At 50.2% G+C, this 14538-nt stretch overlaps 1 protein-coding gene across 2 annotated transcripts in view; it reads right to left on the reverse strand.

Moving 5' to 3' along the window:
• The window catches only part of slf1 (SMC5-SMC6 complex localization factor 1), a 28379-nt gene that overhangs the window by 7427 nt on the left and 6414 nt on the right, over positions 1 to 14538 (reverse strand). For both annotated transcript variants that reach the window (XM_079756778.1, XM_079756779.1), the window contains exons 15-17: positions 11741 to 11820; positions 7904 to 7996; positions 6989 to 7171 (exon numbers count right to left, since the gene is read on the reverse strand). In XM_079756778.1, coding sequence (XP_079612904.1) covers positions 6989 to 7171; positions 7904 to 7996; positions 11741 to 11820 — 356 coding nt within the window. The remainder of the gene's footprint in view (positions 1 to 6988; positions 7172 to 7903; positions 7997 to 11740; positions 11821 to 14538) is intronic.

Raw genomic sequence — 14538 nt, forward strand, 5'->3', positions numbered from 1 at the left:
TAGAGGAGAGAGGAAGAGATCAGTGAAGATGGAGAACCACATTCGCAGCACACACGTTTATGAAATTAGGAGAATGATAGGACGGCACTACATTAGCATTCGGTTCTCTATTGAACGGTGAGGGGTGTGATGATTCCGAATTAGTTTGAGTTCCTTCCTCCGGGCGATCAAAATAATGTGAGGGTGATTGAGAAAAGTTGGATTTGTGGAGCTCTGGCTTCATTCACCTGAGCAGGTGCTCTGTCCTGAAGAATATGGAGTGCATTATTCTCTCTGTCCAACTTTGTGTGGATGAAGAGGCCTTCAAATTGTGTTTATCCCGATACAGACAGGACAAAAAGACGCCCAACACCCCAAAAAACCACGTTATTATCACGCTTTGTTAAGCCTTCACTATCTTCTCAAACCTCCCTGAATGTGTTCCATGCTCAGTGTTGTGTTGTCTTCTCTCTCTCTCTCTCTCTCTCTCTCTCTCTCTCTCTCTCTCTCTCTCTCTCTCTCTCTCTCTCTCACCGCTCAGACAAGAAGTATTCTCTGCCGAATCCTTTTTTTTTTTTTTTTACTTGACCATCAAATCTCACACAATTCTGAAATCTTTCTAAAGATTTCAATTTTCCACAGGAACCGTCTGTGGCTTTTGTTTGACCCGCCTCCTGGCTCGCTTCATGGAGGGACACCGCTGCAGGGAGGGAATAAAACCAGGGGACCTTGGAGAAGACTTTGGGGTTCAGGGCTGTGGCCCCCAAAACACAAAAGCATCCACAAGCCTGACAAAAACATCCGCCACGTCCTGTGACCGAACGTGGCGGATGTCCCTCTTTAAACTCCGGCAGTGGCTCTGCATTAACAACCCCTGAAAGCACGTTTTGTTTCTCAATAGAAAAGTTTTCAATAATACTTTAAAGTTCGGCATTTTGCATTTCCGTGTGGCCTTAAATAAAAATTAAAAAAAAACATGAATAGAAATAAATGAGAAAAATGACTGTGGGTGAAGAGGACAGAGCATTGGCAGGTATTCCATGGCCTCTCTTGCTTCCTTTCACAGAACCTAATTCTCTGTTGCCTTCGGATTCACCAACGGCTGCAGGGCCAGTTGTTCACCCACACACAGACACACACACACACACACACAAACACACACACACACACACACACAATTCTTGTTTACTGAATGTATGAAGGCCAGTCCGAAAGAGTGTGTGTGTGTGTGTTTGTGTGGACATGTGCCTGTTTGTGTGTGTGTGTATGTGTGCATTTGTGTGTGCACGTGCGTTTCTTTGTGTAAGTGTGGGTGCCTATTCACACACTCACATACAGACCTGTGCCACGGGTTAGCTGAGTAAACTAAGCATAGCCTTTTCTCAGAAGAGGGCGAGCAAGGGCTGAGAAACTCTTGAAGAGAGCTGCAGATTTATTTTCCACCATTGGAGAAGGAGGGACCAGAGAGCGAGAGAGAGAGAGAGAGAGAGCGAGAGAGCGAGAGAGAGAGAGAGAGAGCGAGAGAGCGAGAGAGCGAAAGAGCGCGAGAGAGAGCTAGCGAAAGAGAGCGAGAGAGAGAGAGAGAGAGAAAAGTCCCAGAGTGAAGACCTTGAAACACAGCCTGGAGAAAAAGCTACACTTGAAACATCCACATCCCAGTACCTTCTGATAATCAGCAGCACAGCCCTCCACTCCTCCCACACCCACCAGCGGTCCGGCCCCCACAGGGAAATAAGAGCTGAGCCGGAAAGAAATGTACTGGTTTCCCCCGCACCTGCAGCCAAGATGATCTACAGTAAGAGGATCTGAAGCTGTGTGGGTGTCTCTGTGTGAGTCTGTCTGTGTGTGTGTCTATGTGTGTGTGTCTGTGTGTGTGTGTGTGTCTATGTGTGTGTGTGTCTCTGTTTTTGTGTGTCTCTGTTTGTGTCTGCGTGTGTGTGTGTGTGTATGTGTGTGTGTGTGTGTGTGTGTGTGTCTCTGTTTCTGTGTGTGTGTCTGTGTGTGTGTCTGTGTGTGTGTGCATACACACGGGCTTTTGTATCGATGACAGAGATAGACAAACAGACCCGAGCCTGCCTCGTCTGACTACAGAGGTCCAGAGGGAGCACATGTTTCTCTGCCGCTGGGTAAATGACATCCTTCTGCCTCACAAACACTCACATTCACATCACAGTCCCGGGGACCTGCTTAGAAAGAAAATCGGCTGCCCTGCGCGCACTTGTGTGTGTGTGTGTGTGTGTGTGTGTGTGTGCGCGCGTGTGTGTGTCTGACACGATGGCAAGACACGATGCCTCGTCGCGTTTTCGGTGGCTTCAATCCGACTTCATCAGAGGGGGGCTGCGCTCCGCTTGGCGGGGAATTAAAAGAGACAAAAAGACTCCACACTACGGCTGTATGCCTGCCGTCCTTCCACTGCACTCTTACTCTCCAGACACAACGAATCCTGTGCTTTAGCGGGAAATCATTTAGTCGGAATCAGACCGTCGTCGATGTTTGACAGACATCGCTGTGATAAGCGTGCTCGAGGTTATGCCTTTGAGCGAGTGTGTTGGATGTGCCACAGTGTGGTGGTGCCTGTAAGTGTGTGTAGTTGCGCCTGTGGGTGAGTGTATGGTTGTGCATGTGAGAGTGTGTGTCACTGCGCCTGTATGAGTGTGTCTGATTGGGCCTGTGTGTGTGTGTGGTTTTGCCTGTGAGCAGGGTTGTTTTTGTGTGTGCGTGTGTGTGTACGGCTGTGAATGTGTGTGTGTGTGTGTGTTTGCGCCTGTGTGTGTCTGTGTCTGCTTGACCCAGTGTGTGCGTGTCTACATGTGTGCATGTTGGCGACTTTGAGTGTGGCTGGGACTGTATGTGTGTGTGGTTGTGCCTGTATGTGTGTGTGGTTGTGCCTGTATGTGTGCGTGGTTGTGCCTGTATGTGTGTGTGGTTGTGCCTCTATGTGTGCGTGGTTGTGTCTGTGTGTGTGCGTGGTTGTGCCTGTATGTGTGTGTGGTTGTGCCTGTATGTGTGTGTGGTTATGCCTGTATGTGTGTGTGGTTGTGCCTGTATGTGTGTGTGGTTGTGCCTGTATGTGTGTGTGGTTGTGCCTGTGTGTGTGTGTGGTTGTGCCTGGACGTGTGTGTGGTTGTGACTGTGTGTGCGTGTGTTTGTGCTTGTATGTGTGTGTGGTTGTGCCTGTATGTGTGCGTGGTTGTGCCTGTATGTATGCGTGGTTGTGCCTGTATGTGTGCGTGGTTGTGCCTGTATGTGTGCGTGGTTGTGCCTGTATGTGTGCGTGGTTGTGCCTGTATGTGTGCGTGGTTGTGCCTGTGTGTGTGTGTGGCTGTGCCTGTGTGTGTGTATGTGGTTGTGCCTGTGTGTGTGAGGTGTTGAGCTGGAGATGAACACGTTGTGGTTACTAACACGGTGGGCTGTATTGAGGGGATGCCACCAGAGATTAGAGCGGCAGGAGTGAGCGGTGACAGCGTAAAGGCTCCTTTCTCTCTGACCCCCTTTCTGCTCACTGACACGCCCTCTGCCGTGTCTCCGTGTGTGTTTGTGTGTGTGTCTGTGTGTTATGTGTGCGTGTTTGTATGTGCGTGTGTGTTTGTGTGTTTGAGTGTGTGTTTATGTCTCATTGTGCGTGAGTGTGTGTGTTTATGTCTCATTGTGTGTGTGGGTGTGTGTGTGTGCGTGTGTGTGTGTGTGTGTTTATGTCTCACTGTGTGTGTGTGTGTGTGTGTTTATGTCTCATTGTGTGTGTGTGTGTGTGTGTGTGTGTGTGTGTGTGTGTGTGTACAATCCTGTGATTGTGTACATCTCTCTGTATGCCAGGCCTATGCTGCACAGCTAAATGCCCTGGGTCATTTTCCATTCTAATCAAGGGTACAAGCTGCCCCGGCCACCCTGCGAAATTAAACACTTTCATCCCTTCCATTGCAGAGGCTGGGGCTCTGAGGGGGGGAGGTGTGTGTGTGTGTGTGTGTGTGTGTGTGTGTGTGTGTGTGTGTGTGTGTGTGTTGGAAGAGGTGGTGGGAGAGGATGAGATGGTGGTGGTGGTGGTGGTGGTGGTGGTGGTGGTGGTGGTGGGGGGAGGTGTCCACTATTGGGAAGAGCGGGAGAATCAGGAGAGGCCTAACGACAGAACAAACTGGCCTTGAAGAGAATACAGAGAGAGGGTAAAAAATAAAGAACATGCTCTGCGATTTAAGGAAACACAAACACGTACGCAAAAGAAATGCCTACATAGGCCGACGCACAAATGTACACGCACGAAAGGCAGAACACAAACACGCGGGGTCGTGGGGGGCAGCCTTGGGCAGCAGCAGGGGGGGTTTGGGCAGGGCAGAGTCAGCCTTGCCCTCAGCCATTGCAGCGTTCCCCTGCCAGCTCCCAAGGCCTTGAAGGGGAGAGGGGAGAGGGGATCGGAGCGCCGTCCAATTCCTCCCCCTACCACAATTCACCCTTTTTCTATTTCCGCACACACACACACACACACACACACACACACACAGCGGAGGCCTCCGAGCAAGGGAGCGTTCTAAAGGGTGAGATCACTCCCAGAGGAAGGCTTTGTTGGCGTGCCAGTGTCAGACTTGCCCTCTCTGGCCCTCACAGGCCTTGGCTGCTGAATGCAGCCGGTCTGTGCCCGGCTGCTCACAACAAACGAGCACAACCGCGTGAATACCTGATTACCTGGGCCGTCTTGGCAGCTCACCGCGTTTTGTTTCCGTTGAAAACTAAAGAGCCAAAGTGACCCTAAGTTACCTTTTCTTTCCCTCTTTGTTTTTTCTACAGCAACAGGTCAACGCAGAAGGTGTTCCCTCTGGCGTAGGAAACCGGGCGATTCAGGGGGAGCAGAGGGGGGGGGGGGGGGGGGCGCGTCCATTGTTTAAATAGCGGTGCGGTTCTTCGGCTCCATCCGATATCTCACTCACCACTTCTGAACTCCGTCGGGAGTAAAAGGAAAAGAAACGCAAAGCTGTAGGCAGACCGAGACACGAGGCTTTAGCCAAGACCGTGGTCGCCATGGCAACCAGACAGACGACGAAACGAGACTGAGCGAGAGAGACGCAGACAGGGAGACACTGTACATAAACCCCACTCCTCTCGGCATCGTGTGGTGGGGCCACCGTCGCTCGCTGCCGACGCTCTCGCCCGGCCCCTGGGGGCCCCCCACTGCGGTGGGCCGTGGGAGTCGGCAGGTGGGAACTGTGCGGAGGGCACCGCGTCGGCCTGGAGGTAAGACCAACCCACGCCTATAGCTCTACCCCCGCAGCCCCGCCTGGAGACCTGGCCTAGACAGCAGGCCAGACGTCTGCGGCGCGCACACACGCACGCACTTCCAACCAGCCCCGCTCATTCTCACACGGAGCTTCTTCTCCGTCGTCTGACCTCCTTTAGCTCGCTCCTTCCAATACCGGTGCCATGGCAGGGGCGAGAGAGAGAGAGAGAGAGAGAGAGAGAGAGCTCCTATGTTCTCTGCGGGACCAAACAATCCCAGTCTAATTTATTTTTTGAGGCCAGAATATGTACATGTGTTAATGGGAAAGTCAGATCAAATTAGTTCTAATTAGTCAGAGCGGGAAGTGAATGGGAGCAGAAGCACACTGAAGTGCGTGGCAGACTGGTTCAACCCTGTCTCCGCAGGGGTTGTGACGCCCTTAAACGCGCACGCACGCACACACACACACACACACACACACACACACACACACACACACACAGTGTATGAATAAAGGCCCATGCGCACCCTAGAAGCACATCCACTCCCCCCCCCACTGTCAAGTTATACCTGCAAGGCAAACAAATGCAACAAAACACACAGAAGCAATCACGCATAGCAAACTCACAAACACACAAGCCCTGTTTCACCTCAGTCATTTCATTAACAATTAAAAGTGCATCTTTGCTACATTGATGATGAATTCTTGTTTTGGTGGGTAAATGCAAGTGAAACAGCAGAGAGTGGCATTCAACAGGTCAAGAAGCACAGCTCCAATGCTAGACACGTTGAATTAAAATAGCATATAAGTAAGGGTCTCTCCTGAAATGAATCTGCTAACCGTAGCCACAGGCAGACCTGGGCGATACTGACACATGGACCTGTGGCCCTGTGTAGCTCAACTGTGGAAGCTAGCATTGCGTTAGCTATTGCTTGTTAGCTATATTTCCTCCTGGGGCCAGTCTGAGAATGAATACAGTCACAGTGTTGGGAAGACACTTTGGATGAAAGTGCCCACCAAAAGGCATGAATCCAATATCACACATCGACATCTTTGTGATATTAACACAGTGAAGGATACACCGACACGATGACGGTATGACAGGGAAATATTTGGATGTACATGTGGGATTCATATCTAAATGAGTACAGTGACTAGTAAGAAAGGATTCAAAGGATTGAGAAAGGGATTCAAGTTGAGAAAGTAGTCCGCTATATTGGATAGTTTGACAGCTCGAATGGCAAAACTGTGACATGATTCCTTTTTCTTTTTGGTGCAAGCAATATGTACCTTGGCACGTATTTAGCACAAGCACTCACATAAATCAAATATACGACGGACAACATTAAAAGTCAGTTGTGGCTAATGCTTGCGCAAGCCAGAAAAAGGAATGAATTGCATGTGAGCGGTAATTTGTTTTGGCGAAACCTAAACAGAATATCTTATTCCCAGTGTCGGGCTGGAGGGTTGGAAAGCTCACACTGCGAGGTTTACATTCACACTACATGCGTCCGGCGGCGGATCTCATTGACTTTGCATGGGGCGCTCTCGAAATGCATTGTGGGTCCGTCCATTCTGTCGGCTCTGTTGCCTGAGTCAAAAAGTTGAGATATGTTCAACTTCTCAGGCAGCGACGGATCCGTCGGCCAATCAGATCGCGTTATGCAAATATACGCAAATACACTGTCACAGCGTTACAAAATCGCCTTTGTAATACAACCCGGGACAAACACACGGGTGCGTCAACAAGCCCCCATCCGTCGACGGGAAGAGGAGGTGCGAATGTGACGGGTCGGCGTGCCCACCTGCGTGCTCCAACAGCAGCTTGGCGATGTCCAGGTGCCCGTTGTTTAGCGCGTCCTTCAGGGGGCTGATGCCGTCCACGGCGGTCTCCAGGTGAGGGGCGGGGCGGTGGGCCAGCAGGGCCTCCACACACGCCTTGCTGCCATGGTTACAGGCCTCGTGCAGCGGCGTCCAGCCGACGTGGTCTGGAGTAAACAAAAACGATGCAAGTGGGCGTTTAGATAAAGTTCAAAAAAGACACGCAAGCAATTGGGAGGGACACAAGCGGTGTTCGGATGGGGAAGAAAGTTTCACTGGAAACTTTAATGGAAAATGACTCAGACTGGTGCGGTGCCCTTATTCTAAGTCTGTCATTTACTTTATATTCAAAACGTATAATAATCATCAATCTAGCTGCAATCATTTTAAAAATAAATTCCTTCATAATTTGAAAATTTGGTTAGCTCGGGCAATCGGGAATGCATTCTCGCCATCGCCTCTACCACACATGAAAGGTGCTTTCAACAGTAACGGCACACACTGGAAGGCACATAACAAGTTTCAAACAGAAGCGTATTCAGGAACTCATCATTCCAGCCCAGAGATGTACGTTGTTTAAAACGCACAGCGAAAGAAAAGTCATTTGGAAATATCAAAGGGCGTTCCGCTCACTTAGCAAAGTGGCTCTAAATCACAAAAAACAACGTGCATCTGAAACCCACCCCGCTGCTCCAAGACACACCCTGCTCATTTTAACTAAAGGTTAACCCCATTGATGACGCGCACCCCCCCCCCCCTGCATCCCACCACCCCCAACCCCACACCGCCCGTATTAATCGCTCCTCCATGCACTGAAGGCTAACAGGGAAGGAAGGAGCGCATACGACAAGCAAAGTCGACGGAGAAATTCCCGAGTTTGGGTAAAGCTTCTCTCCTACCTTTAACGTTGACGTCCGCCCCGGGGAGCGACAGGATGTGTCGGACCGTCTCCACTTGGTCCCTCTTGCACGCTCGGTGCAGACACGTCTCGCCTTCCGCGGGAAAACAAAAGGCAGATACACATATATATTGACATGTAGGCACACACACACACACGCCGAAAGAGGCACCCAAACACACCACCGGCAGAGGCGGCGAAAGAGAAACGAGGAGAGAAGAGAGCAATCTGAAATTAGGGTGTGCCCTATGTCCTGCCCATTGTCCCCCCCCGCCCCATCCATCCATGGCAGACACACCAGTAACATCCCAGGGAGAGTTCCCTAACCAGCGCAAAACCAGCCTCCAATAAGATGGGATTTAGGAAGAATGATGAGAAAGATCTTTGGAGGAGAGATAAAAAAAGAAAAGAGAGGGCTGAGAAAACATTAAAGATGGCGCGGGGAGGAGGGGGGGGTGCTCATTTGCTTTTCCTCTTGCCTCGTTTTCTTTCTTATACTTGGAGGCGACGCGATTTTCTAACATGGACCAAAGCCCCACAAAGCTAATAACGTAGGCAGGTGGAGAGCAGGAGAAACAGTCTTTGATCCTGTCCTTCCTTTTGGGTATGGGGGGTAAGTTCTGGTAGAGAGCCCGAGCACAAAGCCCTCAACAGGATCCTCCACAGCTCCGCGGTTCAAAGGCTCCAGTGGGCGTCGGCCACGGCACTCTGTGATGGGCGGCGCCGGGCGACCAATGCCCAGGTCGGAAAATAAATAAACAAACAAGCGGAATTCCCACCATATTTCCATTACCAATTTCTTTCCCCTTCCCCCCCCCCCCATTCCCTCCCCATTTTCTTTGACCATATACTATTAAACCAGGAATACATTAAGAGGCCGGCCGCCCTCTTTTCATGTATGGCTGAACTTCAGAGGGAAGTTAAAGGCCAGGCATGAGTGGCTCACTGCTTGCCAGAATAATACAGGACTGCAAAGCCCCCTAATAAACGCTTTACTAGCCTCTCCCCAGGACGCCCACACGGGTACAGAGGCTCCACTCCGGCACACACTGAGCTGAGGCCGGGGCAGCAGGGGGTGGGGGGTAAAGGGTGGGTGGGTGGGGGGGGGGCAGAGAGGAGCCAGGGGATAAGAGGAAAAGGGGTCCCTTCATTTCAAAGCACAGAAAGGGGGTGGGGGTGGGGAAATATTGCAAATGTTGGGTTGCCATTTTATCTTCAAGAGGTCCTTTCTTCTGGTGGGGTGCGTGTCTGTGTGTGTGTGTGTGTGTGTGTGTGTGGGTGGGGGGGTTCTGATGGTGTCTGGTGTTTGATAAGATGCAATGGATGCCCCAAACCTTTTGCATGATGAAGGGGAGGAGATGAGAATCAGAAAATGGAGGGACTATGTATCAGTACTATTTCAGGTCAAAAAAATAAAAAAAATAAACTAAACTACACCGAACAAAACACAGTGCACGTTACATAGTTTTCCTCTAAAGGCTCCATCGCTTCTAACATTGGACACCTTTGTGAAGTCTTGAACAGTGTGAAGCCCCTGCATCTCTCCAGGAGTTTCATATGAAATGTTTTTATGTGGAAGAGTCGTCAACCGCGCTGCACCGATGATCCATGCCTGATTGGCATTTGCTAATCACCGACCACAGCTTTCTCCGTCTTGACTTCTCAGAATACATTCGCCGGGGCTTGTCTCGCGTGCCATACACCATGCGACAGCGCTCAAAACAGCCATGACGAGCAGAGAGGCACCGATTAATTAGCTGATAAATGAGTAGATGGATTGGTGACGGCAAAATGACAAGTGTCTATTTTAACTCCCAGGTCTGAGAGCTTACTCTCAATCGGAAAATAGTTTAACACTCCCCAAGGCGGCTTTTTCTATTTTCCACAATGAACTTCTTCAACTTGTAACTTGTAAGTAAAACCGTGGCTCGTAAGTGGTCTGAAAATCCCAGTCGCTTCGGTGTTGCGCCCAACATGGATCAACCGCCAAATAAAAGACAATAACACAAATTCTAGGTTAACAATTGTACGGGAAAAAAGAAAAGGAAAAAAATACTGCCATCCAAAATAAGGGCAGCACACCTTCATTTGAACTCCATTCCAAACTGCAGCCTCTAATGAGTAGCTGTACCTTATGGTGGGGTCAGCGTTGTACATGGACTCCGCTGCCATTACCGGGCTCTAAACTGACGTGATTAAACAGCCATTCTACTACCTTCCCTGTGTACACATCCTCGCAAATGCCAGGGCCAATCCATGCACTGTTAAATCACTTTAATGGTTCCAATTTGGACACAACGCCTCCATTATAGGGGTAATTGCATGCTCAGCATTTACAAGCACTGAAAGGATAAATCTGTCTGTCCTTTTCTATAAATCCTCTAACAATCCCCTTTTTCACACTTTAATAGAAAGAAAAAAACACAACTTTAATGTATGTGTTGCTCTTTATACCTGCTAACATTCCTGCTATGTGTCGCGCGGTACAACCAAAAGCACTTGGACGCCAGTAACAACGCCATTTCTTTGCAATGTGTTGGAAAGTTATTCGGTGCCAGTTATGGGTTTAGTTTTTTCTTTAACCGGTAAAAAAGAAACTCTTTGGATAATGGACACAGGTTAATTCCCCCCCCCCAACCCCCTATAGCGACACCATGGAGGTATCCACACTGTTAGAGCAAGGTCATGTCTGTTTTTAGCAAGAGTAAATTGGCAATTCACTCCCATAAATTAAGATCATATGGTTTGCGTCAGTCGCTTTATAGACGGGATCAAAACATCAAGTCTGAGCTTGATGCTCAGAATGAGCTGAATATGAGCGTCAAACGAGCCAGAGAAAGATCCACACTTTATTTAAATAATAAATGGATCAACATCAATAACCCTCTGAACTGCTGGAACCCCGAGCACTGAGTCTAAGCGACCAATAAAGGTTAAGATAAAACCCTGTGAGGGGAGATAGAACAGAAAGAAACACAACAACATTTATCCGAGAGAAGGAGGGAGAGCACCACGTGAGGATCGAATGAGGGGGAGCAGAGAGAGAGGACGCGCTGCCGCTGGTTCATGAAAGATGTATGCCGACTGCATCGGTATAGAGATCACGTAGCGGAAAACACAACTAATGCCAGCAGCCTTGACTCCTCTGCTCCCCCCCACGCCCGTCTCCTCCTTCCCCCTCACCGGGTCTTTCTGATCAGGTCGAAGGGGAAGATATGAGTGCTGACACTCCAGCGGGTTCAAGCCAAGTGCAGTGCCTGCATCTAATTGAGGGACTTTCCCCTTTTATTTTTATCATCAGCACAGCGCTGCCAGCTACGCTGACACATGCGCCTCGCATTTTATTTATTGTACCTAAATGTTTTCTGTTTGTATACGAAAAAAAGGATGCATTCGTGAATCCCGACCCATCGATAACAATGCGTCCGCGTTTGTAAATAGCCATTGCGCAGGAACAAAGGAGCGTAACAAGACTGAGTCAGGAATACCAGCCAAAAGCACAAAACCCTGCCCTACATAAAAGGACCAAGAAGTCCATAGCGCGGCTGATTGCATGGAAGAGTAATCCTATGCAAATCATTGACTCCCTCCAGATATGCTATGATCTTCATTAAGCCGAAAGTGATGACAAGGCAATCATGGACCTCGGCACTGATGACCCGGTCTGTGCATCAGTCCATTAAAAGTCAGCTCTGAGCAAATCTGTGAAACTTTACGGTGTAACACGGTGTCAGTGTGTGTGTGTGTGTGTGTGTGTGTGTGTGTGTGTGTGTGTGTGTGTGTGTGTGTGTGTGTGTGTGTGTGTGTGTGTGTGTGTGTGTGTGTATTTCATCATCACCTGCTGCGTTGACTCTGTTAAGACCTTTTGGTACGAACTCCTTCCCCGGGCTTGTTTCATTTATAGAGCTGCTCTGTATCCTGCGTGGAGACATGGAGACACGGAGACACACACACACACACACACACACACACACACACACACACACACACACACACACACACACACACACAAACAGGTCACAACAAGGTCACGGTGTGCTGTGTAAAAATACAGATACAAATATGTTCCTCCTCGATCAAAGCTCAACACTCAATTAAACCGTGCTCCGGATGAATGTGACCGAGTGTTGCCCCCAAACCAATCCTGATCTACGGAGCCTAAGAGAGAGCTGGCAATCAAACAGCATACATAGGGGTCGGTGTGAGACGCTGATGACTTTGCATTGAAATCCCCCCATTAGCAAATCAATCCCGCTGATCAAGTGAATATCGCCACAAAACCCGTGACAATTTTCTCTTTGGGAGTTTGGCAAATATTGTTGAACACTCGCGCAGGCGATGTACTAGCCTGCCTCCACACACACACACACACACACACACACACACACACACACACACACACACACACACACACACACACACAAACTTGCACAAGCCAAGGCACACGCACACACTTAATCGTTCCTGTCTCCGAAGCACTTTGTCTCCCATTTAGAATTCAATGAGAGCGAGCGCATTAGGAGGAATAAATAGTACGAGGGATTGAAGCCTGTTCAAAGTAGCAGTGTGCTAATAGCTGTGGGCTGTCACTAGTTCTGTGAGCGGCGAGGGGAGATCCGCCTGCTGCACACCGTCTGATGTAAGAGCGTGTGTGCGCACGACTGCGTGTGTGTGTGTGCCTGTGTGTGTGACAGCGGAAGAGAAGTGCCATTCATAGTGTATGGAAGAGACTTGTTCCCTAGTAATTGGCTTGTTCAGAAGCCAGTAAGACGCTCCCAGCAGTGAGGAAGAAACACGCGTCCTGTCACGTAGCTTGTTATTAGCCGGGACAAGGCTGGGAAGAGATGAGTCGAGATGTGTGTGTGAGTGTGAGTGTGTGTGTGTGTGTTTGTGTCTGTGTGTATGGGTGCTTCTGTATAAATTTGTCTCAAATAGGGAGTGCCACTTCTCATCCCAAACCACTTAACCCAGGAGTCCTGTGTCCAGGCTGGCTTGCTGGCAGCAGGGGATGATACTTGGCTAGCATGTGGCCTAGCCTCTCTGGTTACAGAGTAGCCCCAGTGGGCTACTGTTTCTATAGGGGCTAGCATGTGGCCTAGCCTCTCTGGTTACAGAGTAGCCCCAGTGGGCTACTGTTCCTATAGGGGCTAGCATGTGGCCTAGCCTCTCTGGCTACAGAGTAGCCCCAGTGGGCTACTGTTCCTATAGGAGCTAGCATGTGGCCTAGCCTCTCTGGGTACAGAGTAGCCCCAGTGGGCTACTGTTAATATAGGGGCTAGCCTGTGGCCTAGCCTCTCTGGTTACAGAGTAGCCCCAGTGGGCTACTGTTCCTAAAGGAGGCCGGCGTTCTGTTGGCCCATCCAAAAAACGAAGAAAAAAATAAATAAAATAAATAATAATAATAATTGAACTATGACCTTGGAACTACTGAACTTCGGACCATTGACATTTGTTGTCATTGTGTTAACTTAGTCCCCCTCCTGCTTATTACGGTTAAGGAATAATCCTCAGTATGGATATAAATATGGAGTGTAATTGCCTGCTCAAATGGTCCGACAAACGAAAAGCAATAAGCTGTGCTTGATTAAGTGACTGGGTGGGTGGGACGGGGGTGCCTCGTTCAGTTCCAGCGTCCCCCCCAACCACGGTGAAGCCAGAGAGCAGGGGGGCAGCCAGCCAGACAGAGAGTCAAACAGCCATCGAGCCCCGCTCGTTAAACCTGCGATTAAACCTGCGAGGTCTGTCTTGGACCCTTGCCCCACAAACCCCCGTCTCTCTGTTGTGCTGTAAATGCAAAAAAATATTTATATGTATATCAATATATGTTATATAAAAAGTACCATTAATTTTCTTGTAAACTTGAGAAGGTTTACGACGGAATCAGGCGAAACTGTGGAAAAACGGCGGCGATGGCGCTTGCTGTGCTCGGCGTACTGTAACGGCCAAGGGGAGGGGGGGGTTGGGGGCGGGATAGCGGCTGGGACATGTAGGCCGAGGCACGGCGAGGCAGTAGCCTTCAGATGAACCCGCACCCCTCCTGACTCGGCCCTTCTCCGGGCCAACCACCTGCTGGCGGAGCAGCAGATGTCTGGGACGGAGCGCGGGGCGTTCCCGTGTGCGGGCGACGGCAATCGGGGCTGGCAGCAGGCGCTAAGAATGTGAGCGGCGCGGCGATGAACCAGAAAAGAGGGAAAGGGGGCGGGAGTGGCCACCAGGCTATGGGGTGGTGGAGGGAGAGGGGGGGGAGTGGCCACCAGGCTATGGGTGGGGGGGAGTGGCCAGGCCGTGAGCGTCGGCGGTCGTGTGGGAGAAGGGTCCGGGGTAAAGGTCATCCGATTGGGGAGGAGTGGGGGTGGGTGTGTCTGTCTGTCTGTGGGTGTGTGTGTGTGTGTGTGTGTGTCTGTGCGTGAGGGCGTATGTGTGTGTGCATGTGTGCATGTGCGCGCGTTTGTGTGTGATTTTGTTTTCGTGTGCGTGTGTGCGTCACACACAAATCGTATTTGTGTGTGAATGCGTGTGTGTGCGTATGCTTGGGTGGGATCTCTTCATCTTCCGTCCCGTCAGTCTGTCAGCCCTCCTGTCTGAGTCGGCCGCAGCAGCAGGGGGGGTCAGGCCTCCCCCCTCCCCCCTCCCTGT

The sequence above is a fragment of the Pollachius pollachius genome, assembly GCF_949987615.1.
Source record: "Pollachius pollachius genome assembly, chromosome: 1".
Taxonomy (NCBI): Eukaryota; Metazoa; Chordata; class Actinopteri; order Gadiformes; family Gadidae; genus Pollachius; species Pollachius pollachius.